Source organism: Nansenia antarctica (genome assembly GCF_963989245.1).
Source record: "Nansenia antarctica genome assembly, chromosome: 12".
Taxonomy (NCBI): Eukaryota; Metazoa; Chordata; class Actinopteri; order Argentiniformes; family Microstomatidae; genus Nansenia; species Nansenia antarctica.
The window spans coordinates 7459959-7472421 of record NC_137682.1 but is presented as its reverse complement, the minus strand read 5'-3'; the positions used below and the strand labels follow the sequence as shown (position 1 = coordinate 7472421).

General features: G+C 46.9%; 1 protein-coding gene across 1 annotated transcript in view; it reads left to right on the top strand.

Annotated features, from left to right (window-relative positions):
* LOC308168811 (KN motif and ankyrin repeat domain-containing protein 4-like) overlaps nucleotides 1-9767 on the top strand; it is a 16343-nt gene extending 6576 nt beyond the window's left edge. The window contains exons 3-10 of the mRNA XM_080543455.1: nucleotides 1-1150; nucleotides 3935-4010; nucleotides 4114-4446; nucleotides 4550-4634; nucleotides 5025-5244; nucleotides 5867-5994; nucleotides 8442-8642; nucleotides 9630-9767. The exon at nucleotides 1-1150 is cut by the window's left edge and continues 503 nt beyond it. Coding sequence (XP_080399581.1) covers nucleotides 1-1150; nucleotides 3935-4010; nucleotides 4114-4446; nucleotides 4550-4634; nucleotides 5025-5244; nucleotides 5867-5994; nucleotides 8442-8642; nucleotides 9630-9737 — 2301 coding nt within the window. The 3' untranslated portion in view covers nucleotides 9738-9767. The remainder of the gene's footprint in view (nucleotides 1151-3934; nucleotides 4011-4113; nucleotides 4447-4549; nucleotides 4635-5024; nucleotides 5245-5866; nucleotides 5995-8441; nucleotides 8643-9629) is intronic.
* Nucleotides 9768-12463: the final 2696 nt, after the last annotated feature.

Sequence of the window (12463 nt, the reverse complement as noted above, 5' to 3'; positions counted from 1 at the left end):
GGGAGGGACACGTCCTCCGAAGATGTCTTCTATTCCCCGGACCACTCGGGGTCTGAGGTCTGCCCCTCCAACCAGGACTTCTCCGGGACGCTGCGCCGGCTGACCGAGGCCTTGGAGCGAGTGGGCGAGCTGGAGATGGAGGCCCGGGTCATCCCGGAGCTCAAGGCCCAGGTGTGTATCCTCCAGGAGGAGAAGGAGAGGCTCCGACACCATGGCAGCCACGGCAGCCTCAACGGGGCTCAAAACCCCTTTTACACCACGACCTCTGACCTGAACGACGACGTCACGGAGGACGACGACTGTAACCCCAGTCACGAATGGAGGACCAGCACGGACCTGGACGAGCTGCTGACCGTGACGTCGCTGCAGGCCAAGGTGGCCGCGCTGGAGCAGAGGCTCCACGACGGCGGCCTGGAGCTCCAGAGGGCCACGGCGCTGCTCAGGGACCAGCGGGAGGAGAGCAGGAGGAAGGAGGAGACCATCGACCGGCTGAGCAGCACCACCGGGCTTCTGGTGAGGGCGGAGAGAGTGCCGGTGCACCAAGACCAGGAGGAGGAGGAGGATTCCACTGGATGGGCCTTACCAGGCTTACAGGGGCAGCCTGGTCAGCCTCCCAAACAACAGGGAGAACATACTTCCATCAGCACGGTTCCCGTTACAACCAGTAGGCAAAATAGTCGGCCAAACTCTGGCCTTCTTCTCACAGTGGACCAGGGGAAGCTTCATAGCATGGCTCCTCCGGTTAGCCCTGATACCGCAACGTATGACAGATCTATTGGTATTCAACCTCATCCAATGGGATCTCTCTCTCAACATAGTCCAGACATGGGAACCCACAACACTGACAGAGGACCATCAGACCCCTGGATAGCGATGGAGCCCATCCCTAAAGAGGAAGCCCCACCAGGGGGGGCCATGGACTCAGCGGCGGCCGCCGCCCACGTGACCAGGATCCAGGGGCTCATGGAGCAGCAGTGGGTGTGTCTGTGTGGGGGGGGGAGAGAACAGGAGGAGGGGGGTACAGCCCTGGAGCAGCACCCTGACCCGAAGATTTGCTCCTTGCAGCAGGAGATAATGAGTCTAGTCCACATCCTCTCCTCCCACTACTCTACACACGGACACAGTGATGGAGAGGCTACTCAGCAACAAGGTTTGTCTGCTGTCTGTCTGCCTGCCTGCCTGTCTGTCTGTCTCTGTCTGTCTGTCTGCCTGCCTGCCTGCCTGTCTGCCTGTCTGTCTGTCTGCCTGCCTGTCTGTCTGTCTGCCTGCCTGCCTGCCTGTCTGTCTCTGTCTGTCTGTCTGCCTGTCTGTCTGCCTGCCTGCCTGTCTGTTTGTCTCTGTCTGTCTGTCTGCCTGCCTGTCTGTCTCTGTCTGTCTGCCTGCCTGCCTGTCTGTCTGTCTGCCTGCCTGCCTGTCTGTCTCTGTCTGTCTGTCTGCCTGTCTGTCTGTCTCTGTCTGCCTGCCTGCCTGTCTGTTTGTCTGTTTTGTCTGTAAGCCCATTGTACAGTATCATTGTGCCAGTATGTTTACCATAGAACTCATTTGGAGTAAACTGGTGGAGGCTGGTGGAGGGAGATAAAAGACAAGCCTCATTTTAATGCATGGAACAGAATTTGCTTTCCTTATTCCATTCCATGGATCACAATGAGCCTGCCCTCTGATTTCTACCTCCACTAGCCTGCCCCGGTGAGTATCCAGCAGGGTCATGTATAATACAGAACATTTTATTTGGTCTCAGGTTCCTTTTTCAGCAAAATTCAATTCCTGTGTTTCTTTTGGAGAGCAAAATGCAACAGTCATGCAATCCTATCACAATATTATTGAAACCCTGTTCCCTTCACACCAGCACATTTCCTTGATACTGTGGCTCTTAGCTAGCCTCTGTAGAGCAATGGGAGAGTTCCCGGTCTGATTTGTCTGACGAAGCTGAAACTTCATTGCGCACATATTCCATTACCACGTAAAAAAAAAACGGGCTCTTTTTTCAGGCAACTTGATTTTTTTCCTCTGTCAAATCAAGACCCACAATTTACCATTCCGTGTAAATTGACGGTTGTAGTTGGTTTGGCTCTTATGCACAATACGTTTTTTATTGATGAGTGTAACTCTTCCTTAACGTTTGTACTTCATGAAGGATTTTATTTTTACTCTATTGGAATGCCCTGAGTCAGCCCCTAGGAGACCGAGACTCCGGCCAGGCCTTCCCTCTTCTCTCTTTATACTGGAAGAGGAGCCGTGTTTAGTCACGATTAAAGGGTTTTTCACATGCAAAGAACACTTGTAAGACACAGCTGGAGACATAAAAACAGGACGACAAACCAAACGACACGTTTTGCCATCGTCAGTCTTTTAGAACAATCAACACTACTTCCTATTATAATTACTGGAAATGGATAATATAATGTCTGTCTCAAGTCATCAATGGCCTATGCTCGAGTCATCAAAGGCCTAAGTAAGTCATAGTGGCAACATTCATTATCCCACCTCTGGTTGGTTTAAAAGCCTCTCTGTGTTGTCTATTTCCAGTGGCGGGCCGTGCATTTCACACCTAGGCCTTCAATGATGTCCTACACAGTCCTACCTGAATTATTCCACCTGGCTCCATAAACTATACATTTAGACAGAAACGCAGTAACCGGGCGTTGCAATTTTTATCATAGCGGCTCTCTCTCCTGCTAAGCGTATCACCTCGTCTGGGTATATTAAATTCATTGCATGAAAACGAAAGCGTCAGTTATTTCCCGAACTTTGCTTCTCGGTCTGTCGATCTCGATAGGAGAACCGTATCGAGTCCATTCAAGGCTGGTTATCTTTCCCATGTAAATACATTTTTGACTATAGCACCTCGGGAAGTGATGAAAAGTTCGCATTGAAGGGCACCTCCCCCCCCTCAGGTAGCAGGTGTCTCTGCCCGCAACAGGCCCACCTCTTTACTTTCTTTTGGGCACACTTACTGCACAGCTGAGCCAGTGCGCCACACACATCTCTCCATCTCTTGCAGAAAAAATTTAATGCTTTGTACTCACCAAAACAACAGATTTTTGAACACAAAATCCATCCTCCTTTCTTTCCTCAAGAAGACTTCAATGACTCTGTTGTCTTGTACAGTTTATCTGTGCATTTCAGTTCCACCAATAAGTCCTTTTCTACAGACATGGAGGCTAATGCTGAAAGCAGTGATTTGAAAGTGGCGGACAAACCCTTTCCCCCGGCTATGATAGCCTCGCTAGCGTCGGGGTTGGCCGTTCTCTTCTCACAATGTCTAGCTTTTCTTGAAAAGAAAATTATAGATATTTTTTTTATTATATCTGCGACCAAATCGATCTCTTCTCCTTTAGCCATTGTGGGTTTAAAAAAACAGCTTATAGAAATCTACACAAATTAGCTTGTTCAGTTCAGTTCGCTAGCTCTGATTAGCTCTGCCTCTCAATAGTGCGTATCCAATCAAAAGGCGTGCACATGCTGACAGAGTGGCACGCTCGTTTGTATGTGTGTGTATAGGTGCTATGTGTAGAATCTGCCTGGGTGCAAGGTAGCAGTGAAAGCATCATATGGAATTTCATTGATTTGGGCATTCTCTCAATAAGCGAGCGGAATGGATTTGACAATGAAGCACTGACAGCGCTCTGAAAAGAGTGGATATGTTACGGTACATGTGGGAAAATGGTACATGTGGGAAAACTAGGGTTAGGGTTAGGTGCTAGGGTTAGGGTTAGGGGTAGGGTTAGGGTTAAGATTAGGGTTAGGGTTAGACATGCCAGCACGTACCAAGTCGACGTAGCACCTAACCCTAACCCTAGTTTTCCCACATGTACCGTATTCCCACATGTACCGTAACAGATAGACCAAAGTGTGGGTGGGACCCACCGTCATATAATGGCTTCGTGGCCCATGGTTTAGAATACTCATGCCTTATTGTCTATTTTTCTCCTAGCCCCAAAATCCAGCATGAAGAGAAACGGGAGTTCAAGGACGTCAAAGAACCTACACTTTGCTGGTGTTAACGGCGGGTAAGAGACAGACCAAATCTCTATGGTTACAAACTCCCTTCAACACCCTCTTCATTTATGATCATTTTATGGCCGTCTAATCTTTCACACATTTGTATTATAGCTGTAAAACAACATCAAGTGATGACCTTGCTGGAAAGGACTGTGCGGTGGAGGATATGGCAGAACTTGAGGACCAGAGAGTGGGGAGAGCCGCAGGCCACGGGGTGACAGACTCAAGACTCCAGGGGCCGCACGATGCAAGCCCTGGTGAAGAAATGATGATCAGAGGAGCTGACCTGATGGAAGGAACAGACCCTAAAGGGAAGACAGACAGACATACACATTTGCAAGCTGACTCTCAGCAGACCAAGACAGACGCGAACCAAGAGGAACAGATGGAGGAGGGGAGCTCCGACTCCAACACAGAGCCCGAACACAAGCCGCCGCAAGGGAGGTGAGAGGAACTTTTGATTGATTTTGCAATGATTTTAGTTTACTTCAGTGTGATGAGTGAGTGAACATTCTTGTTCTGTTGGTGTGATTGTCTGCTCTCACAGGGAGACTGTAGATGGGGGGTTCATGGCTGCTTGTCACTTCCTGACTGGTCACATGGACAACATGGATAACCCCAACGATGAGATGGTATGAAGAATACAACAATATAGTACATTCGGGGCGCTTAGGTGGCGTAGCGGGTTAAGCGTTGACCATGTAACCGCAGGGTCCTAAATAACAAAAAAAATAACTAAAAAAACAATATAGTACATTCACCCATGGAGATGTAACGGAGGTGCTTCCATGAACCTTCCTCACGTGATGAGACCTGACCCAACTGCATGAGTTCCCATAGCAAACACATTATAGCCTTTAGCTCAATGGACTAACATTGTCATTGGCACGCACGCAGACAACCCAGGTTTGAACCCTTGAGTCCCTAAGCTATTAAACATCAGTCAATGCACAAACTGACAAACCTGGGTGGCTAGGGACGACTACATCCTATATCGTGTCCATTCTGAGCATCTGTTTCAGAGGCGGGCCCTGGAGGTGCTGTTCCAGGCGTGGTTCCGGGTGGCAGCTGAGGAGGAATCTCTGGCCAATCAGGTGGCTCTGTACCTCAGAGAGGTGAGGTTGGCCACGCCCTCTCTGCTGCCCTTCCTGGTCAACATGGCAGACGACAACGGCAACACGGCGCTCCACTACAGTGTGTCCCATGCCCACTACCCCATTGTCAGCCTGCTGCTGGAAACAGGTACCGTGGGTGTGTGTGTGTGTGTGTGTGTGTGTGTGTGTGTGTGTGTGTGTGTGTGTGTCACACACATGAGCAAAGGCTGGATTGTGGGCATAAAAAAGGTAGTGGTGGCCTAGTGTGTTGTGATAGTGAGTTGGATGTGTGATCAGAAGTCATGAGTTTAAATCCCATATGGGAACACCACCACTAGTGTGCCCTTAAGTAAGGCCCTTAGTCTTAAGTTACTCCTGTAATCTCTAATTGTAAGTTGTTTTGGATAAAAGTGTCTGTGCTAAATGGTTAAAATGTAAAAGTCACTTCTATGCCCTGCACACGTGCAGCATTTTTTTTCTTCTTTTGGCTTAATGCTCCAAAGGTTTGGATTTGAAACCAAAACAGTTACTATGAGGTTCCACCAGGGATTCTCAGGTTTTGAATTGAATGTTACAAGGATACTGTCTGTACATCACATACTTGTTTGTGTTCATCTATGGCACTGATGCACTGTAGGACAATCTGCATTCTAAAACATATCTGTGTGTGTGTGTGTGTGTGTGTGTGTGTGTGTGTGTGTGTGTGTGTGTGTGTGTGTGTGTGTGTCCGTGTCCGTGTCCATGTGTGTATATATATCACGTGTCTCCAGGTGTGTGTGAGGTGGACCTCCAGAACAAGGCGGGGTACACAGCGGTGATGCTGGGGTCTCTGACTGGGGACATGGAGGTGGTCCGGAGGCTTCTGGAGCAAGGGGATGTCAACAGCCAGGCTAGTCAGGTCTCTGCTGCGGTCCCTCAGACACTCTCACCTCTCCCCCCTCCACCCTTTCACACTCTCCTTCATCCTCTGTTCAACGTCACAGCATCTCACAGCGGTCTAAAGCTTGGAGGGGTTTGTGTGATGATGGTTTCAAGTGGACCCAAGTGCAGAAAGGAGCCAGGACCCAGAATGCAAAAGTCTAATGTAAAATTTACTTAAGGCCAGTGCACACGGTGTGCGATTTTGTCGCACCGCCGAATTCGATTCCATTGTTGAATGAGACAATGCACACGGCGTGCGATGCGATATTGTCGCACGAGAACATTCGATTCTCAATTCACACCACCGAAGTCAACAACACGGCCCATCTCACATGGGATTACAAGACACCTACCGGTATATTACATAATAATAACAATCGAGCATGTAGGCACAATATGCCCAGTTGTATCTTGTAGAAATTGTGGAAGCAAGGCAAGCAATATTGGTAGAGCCTATAGTAATCAGCCTGCCTGGTCCGACTTCGGTGGCCTTTAGAGCTGGCAGGGAAACACAGGTACATCCATGGACAAAAGCTCGAGACTGAACCACTAAGCTGGTGAATACGCTAGGCTTATAAGCTAGACAGGAAACTAAGAACAGGTGTAATCAATAACTAAAATGAGGTCAACGATAAGAGTCAATAGTTTGAGAAGGAGTTCTCACACGAGTCCCACCATCACACACGACACCTTCGCAGGCAAGCAAGCGATAAAGAAAAAATATATATTTCTGAAAATGTATATTGCTCAAAACCAGCAATTTCCAGCACATGAAGCAATACAAATTTGACCTGCATAAATAATAATAATAATAATAATTATTATTATTATTATAGATTTCAATGTTCTTGTAGACTATAAACCTGCAGAGCCCTGTAGAGAGCTGTGATCTCTCATGCTTCGGTGTGTTATATACAGTGGGGTGCAAAAATGTGCCGCCGTTTCATGAAAAGGTCTTCATGTCGGGAATTGTGAAACCTCGCAATCGAGCCAAACAAGTCTTGTTGTGAAAAAATGTGTTTTACGTTTTTTTTGGGCATAGGACGAAAATTGAAGCGATGAAGAACCCACTCGATATCATAACCAGCAGTTTTACATTCACTAAATACCTACAGTACAGAAAAGAAGCAAACATAACCTCTAAATGGTACAAAGTTAAACATGACACATTTCATCACATTTTAAAGCAAGATAAAACGTTTTACTTTTTACAGTTTAAAAATAATAAAACAAGGAAAAAGGCCTTGTGCAAAACTTTGGGAACCCTGTCAGCTAGTACTTTGTAACTCCTCCTCGGGCAACTATAACAGCTTGCAAACGCTTCCTGTAGCCAGCTAAGAGTCTTTCAATTCTTGTTTTTGGCCATTTTTCCCCATTCTTCCTAGCAGAACACCTCTAGTTCAGGAATATTCTTCTGCCTTCTTGCATGCAGGGCATGTTTGAGATCTCTCCACAGATTTGCAATAATATTCAAGTCTGGGGACTGTGATGGACATTCCAAAAACCTTCATCCGTCTTTTCCTGGAGGTACTAACATGGTTATTGTTTTGCTGGAATACCCAACCTCTCTTCGACTTAAATGTCTGGACTGACCTTCGAACATTACCCTCTAGAATGTCTTGATATTTGTCATGTTTAACTTTGTAGCATTTAGTGTTCAGGTTTGCTTTCAATCGTTTGGAGATGAATTGTAACAGAAATGTTTGCACCCCACTGGAGCTCTAAACAGAGTGGCCTGAGGCTCCGCCATGGAGAGAAGAGATATGGAGCTGACCTCCGCAGGGGTCTTCTCTTATCTCCCTTTCCCTCCCTCTCCTGTCTCTTCTGCCTTTCCCTCCTCTTTCCTCTTTTCTCTCATCTCCCTTCTTTCCCTCGTCTCTCCTCTGTCTTTCCCTTCTTTCCCTCTCTTTCTCTTCCTTTCCCACTCTTCCCCACTCTCTCTCTCTCTGTCTCTCTCTGTCTCTGTCTCTCTCTCTCTCTCTAACTCTGTCTCTCTGTCTCTCTCTGTCTCTGTCTCTCACTCTCTCTGAGTCTCTGTCTCACTCTCTCTCTCTAACTCTGTCTCTCTGTCTCTCACTCTCTCTGAGTCTCTGTCTCACTCTCTCTCTAACTCTGTCTCTCTGTCTCTCTCTGTCTCTGTCTCTCACTCTCTCTCTCAGAGTCTCTGTCTCACTCTCTCTCTCTAACTCTGTCTCTCTGTCTCTCTCTGTCTCTGTCTCTCACTCTCTCTCTGTCTCTGTCTCTCACTCTCTCTCTCAGAGTCTCTGTCTCACTCTCTCTCTCTAACTCTGTCTCTCTGTCTCTCACTCTCTCTGAGTCTCTGTCTCACTCTCTCTCTAACTCTGTCTCTCTCTCTAACTCTGTCTCTCTGTCTCTCTCTCTCTCTCTCTAACTCTGTCTCTCTGTCTCTCTCTCTCTCCCCAGGCGGGTCAGACTGCCTTGCTGTTGGCAGTGAGACATGGTCGTGTTCTGATGGTCGGTCTGTTGCTGAGCTGTGGTGCTGATCCAAACGTCCAGGACTGTCAGGGAACCACGGCCCTGATGTGTGCCTGCGAGAGAGGCCACACACACATCACCCGTCTGCTGCTGGAGAGGCCAGACTGTGATATCAGCCTCACAGATAGGGTGAGACAGACACACACACACACACACACACACACACACACACACACACACACACACACACACACTCTGTTTTGGATGATTTAATGCCCCAATCCTGCCTCCTCCATGTGTCTCCCCCCCATTTCCTTGTCTGCACAGACACACACACACACACACACACACACACACACTTATAAAGCTGGTCTACAGTGCCAAATGTAAAAAAAATAATTAAAAAAATAACACCAAATGACATACGCCACCTAATGGACAAGACTACGGCTGTTTCAACTGTTTGGACCATAATGATAATAAATCGTTCACAGAATGTCAATCTTCTTTTCTACGTTACAAGGTTCTAATCAAGGCTGAAAGAGCAGCTTAGCGTCCCTGAAAGCCCTTGAAATCCCTGTGACTCAGTGTGACTCAGAGAGCAGCATCATGGATAGAGAGAAAAGAGCCCTCTCTCTCTCTCTCTCTCTCTCTCAGGATTAATAAGCCCTATTGTAGAACAAACCTCACCGGGCTAATCCGCTAACACAGTCTGATCTCCTCGGTGGAGGAACGGACCGGGGGAAAGAGGATGCAAAGGTTCTCCCAGTAGAGCCCAGAGGATAAGAGGAACACATACTCTGTTAAGGACCTCCTGGATACGACAGTCCAAGGGCCTCCAGGATACAACAGTGTGTTAAGGGCCAATATAATATAGTATTAATAAAACAGTGACAGTAGTAGTGCATACAGGTGTAGTGTAAGTAGCAGCAGTAATCTGGGGGAATACACCTGTAAGATCTTTGCATCTTTGGTGTCGTTACGTTCTAGTCATTCAGAAGCTCATACCCCCCAGAGTGATTTTCACTCAACACATTGTCAGACGGAACATGTGGCCCCCCGAGCGGCACTCGAACCCACAACCTTGCTGCCTTCGACTGACCCGATCCGTCTGGACCTGCTGTGCTTAGCGCTGCTAACTCATCTCTCTCTCTCTCTGTTCCCTTCCTCCCTCAGCGTGGTCGTTCTGCTCTGGCGTTGGCCCAGCAGGGGGGCCACTCTGACACGGCCGCCCTCCTCCGGGCCTCCGGGACTCCTCCTGGACGCTCCTGCCATCCCCTCTAGAGACACAGACACAGACACAGACACAGACACAGACACAGACACAGACGCGACAGTCCAAGACCTGGGGCCTCATTTATAGAAAGTACTTTGGATCAAATATTTTGATCTTATACCCGTGGCGTACGTAGAAAACCACGTCAAAGTAGTGATTTATACAATTTCAACTTGAGTCAATTTCAACCGTGGAAACGATCGTAGCTCTACGTCGGGTCTTGACTTGATGTACGCACAATGCCTACTGGTTATGCGGAGTTATTACAGGCATGTGAGCCGCACTCGAACACGGTAATGCCTACTGTAATTCATGCGAAGTGAAAGTGGCTCGTAATAAAATTAACGATGTTGTTATCAGCCGAGAAAATTCGTTTTATTTCAAGATTTAAAAGGAACTGATGTTTATTGTATTTCCAGGGCTCTCAAGTTTTTCAGAGTGAGAGTTTGGCGGGGGGGGGGGGGGGGGGTCTGATCTGATAAATGACATCAATTTGTAAAAAAAAAATCACACACACAGTCTCAGCGTCAAAGGATATGGTCTTCTCCCACGTCGACCAGTCTGGAGCCACTTCGAGATGTGAATGATCAATTCAAATAATCTGTCCTCTTCTGTGTAGCGACTAGCGAGCATCTGAATCAATAGCTCCAGTCAGCCCGTGTCGTTGGAATCAGAACGTTGTTTGTTGTAGCGGGAATATCAAAATGTTACCCGGATACAGCAATGCTATTATTTTCTGATTGGCTGTTCGGTAGCTATATTTTTTTATTTGATTAGCTGGTGCGAACTCTAGGGGAACCAGAGGGAACTCACTTGATTCTCTACCTGTTCTATTTTTTTAAATAGCGGCGCAACCCTGGTAATTTCTCTGCGTGAGAAATACAAGGTGTGGCGTGTGAGCGTGTGAACGGGTTGAAATGCGTGTGTCTCACGCCCAATGCGTGAGACTTGAGAGCCCTGTATTTCAGTCTTCCTTTATATCCCTCCGGAGCTGTCAAGGCAAGGCCATCTCCCCTTCAACATGCCTATAGTGCGCTCCACAACGGACCTTGCCTGGCCATGCGCTAACTTATACCGTATTTCCTCCGGTGTCTGGGGGTTTGCAAAGGGAGTGAGCAGCCATGTTTTCAATGGATAGCCCCTGTCATGTGCCTGTGAAGAGAATTATTATATTATTACAGTATAAGCATTGGCCAAGCATTTGACCTTGCATCCTTTCGACAGAGCTCGTCATGGCACAGTATGGTATTGAGCTTTGCTTTGTCTTAATCGCTGGGCTATGACAATTATGGCAGTAATTATGCATTCAGTCTTCATCTCTCCCTTGAAACAAACTTTTTTTGTCTATATCAACAATTGATAGCCTACTGTTGCATGTGAAACTCTATAAATAGTATGGAGCTGTACTGATACAACCTTATTTTACCATGATCAATGACAACAAACCACAAAGAGGATTTCTTTACTCATTATTTATATTCATTAACCAAAAACAAGATTGTTGATTGTTCCTAATAAAGTTTTTAACTGTTTACCGATGATCTTATTGTGTCTTCTTGAGGTTTGACTGTCACCATAGAACCTAACTGTGTGCTGTAACATTACACTCCTGTTTTAATGTGCCACGGCCATGTAGTATCAGACATGGCCAGCAGGTGGTGGTAGTGTATCACATTACTGTCTCCCATGGCCTGCAGTGAGAATGCCTTTGAATAACTAAAACTCAGAAACGTACATGCATGGGATTAGCTGAAATCACCTTGTAATGGGACAGAGCTCCATCTATAATGTGATAGAATTTCTAACTTGTCATCATTTCTCAGGCGGGTGCCACAAATGGGTGAAGGATAGAGTACCCTAGGGCCTAGGCTATTACAATCTAAAGCTCTTTTTTAAAGCACCCTTTCCACATTAGATCCATTATCATGATTACAGTCATCATACAAGCATTGGAAAACCTTCAAATTCCCCCACCTGCAATTGAGACAGGTGAAGAGGCTCCTCAGCACGACTGAATCACAACAAGGATCTTGTTGTGTTTGAGTTTTGAGAGGCGCCTCTGAGCTCAGGTTGAGGAGAGGCAGCGAGAGGAGATAAGACCGACGGGTTGAGATGACGGGGCGGGCGGGGGGGGGGATTTATCTCCACCACAGCAAATCTCCACATGTCCCCTGAGGACCCCTGCCTGACCCCAGGTCAGCAGAGAGGGATGGAGTCAGCACAATATCTAACCCCCCCCGCCACCGCAACTCTCTCTCTAACAAACACAAATATCCACGGATAAGCACAGCTCCATCAACAAGCCTTCTAAATAACTAGAACAACACGACAGACTATCCTAAATGTTTGCTGATGTACTATATATACACATTATATACACAATAGGCCGATTAAAACTGGGTCTTTGTGTGGTTGGGGTTTAGTAACGATCATAATAAATGATGGATTTGACTGACTGTATGTATGGAGCTATCAGACGAAGGAATAAAAGACACGTGGAGGAGTTTTTCAATCCGTTTTTATATCAATATATAGAGAACAACTTGTTTCAGTCAGAGCAGTTTGGCATCTAGTAGATGATGGGTTTGTTGTGTCACTCATCACCCTCCTACAGTAAAACTTTATCAAAACAAAGAAAGAAAGAACAAACTAAAAGCACTATGAAACTCATAAACACAGTGGGTTGAAAAACAACAAGAAGAAATGGGAGATTATTGAGGATAAAGAATGATAA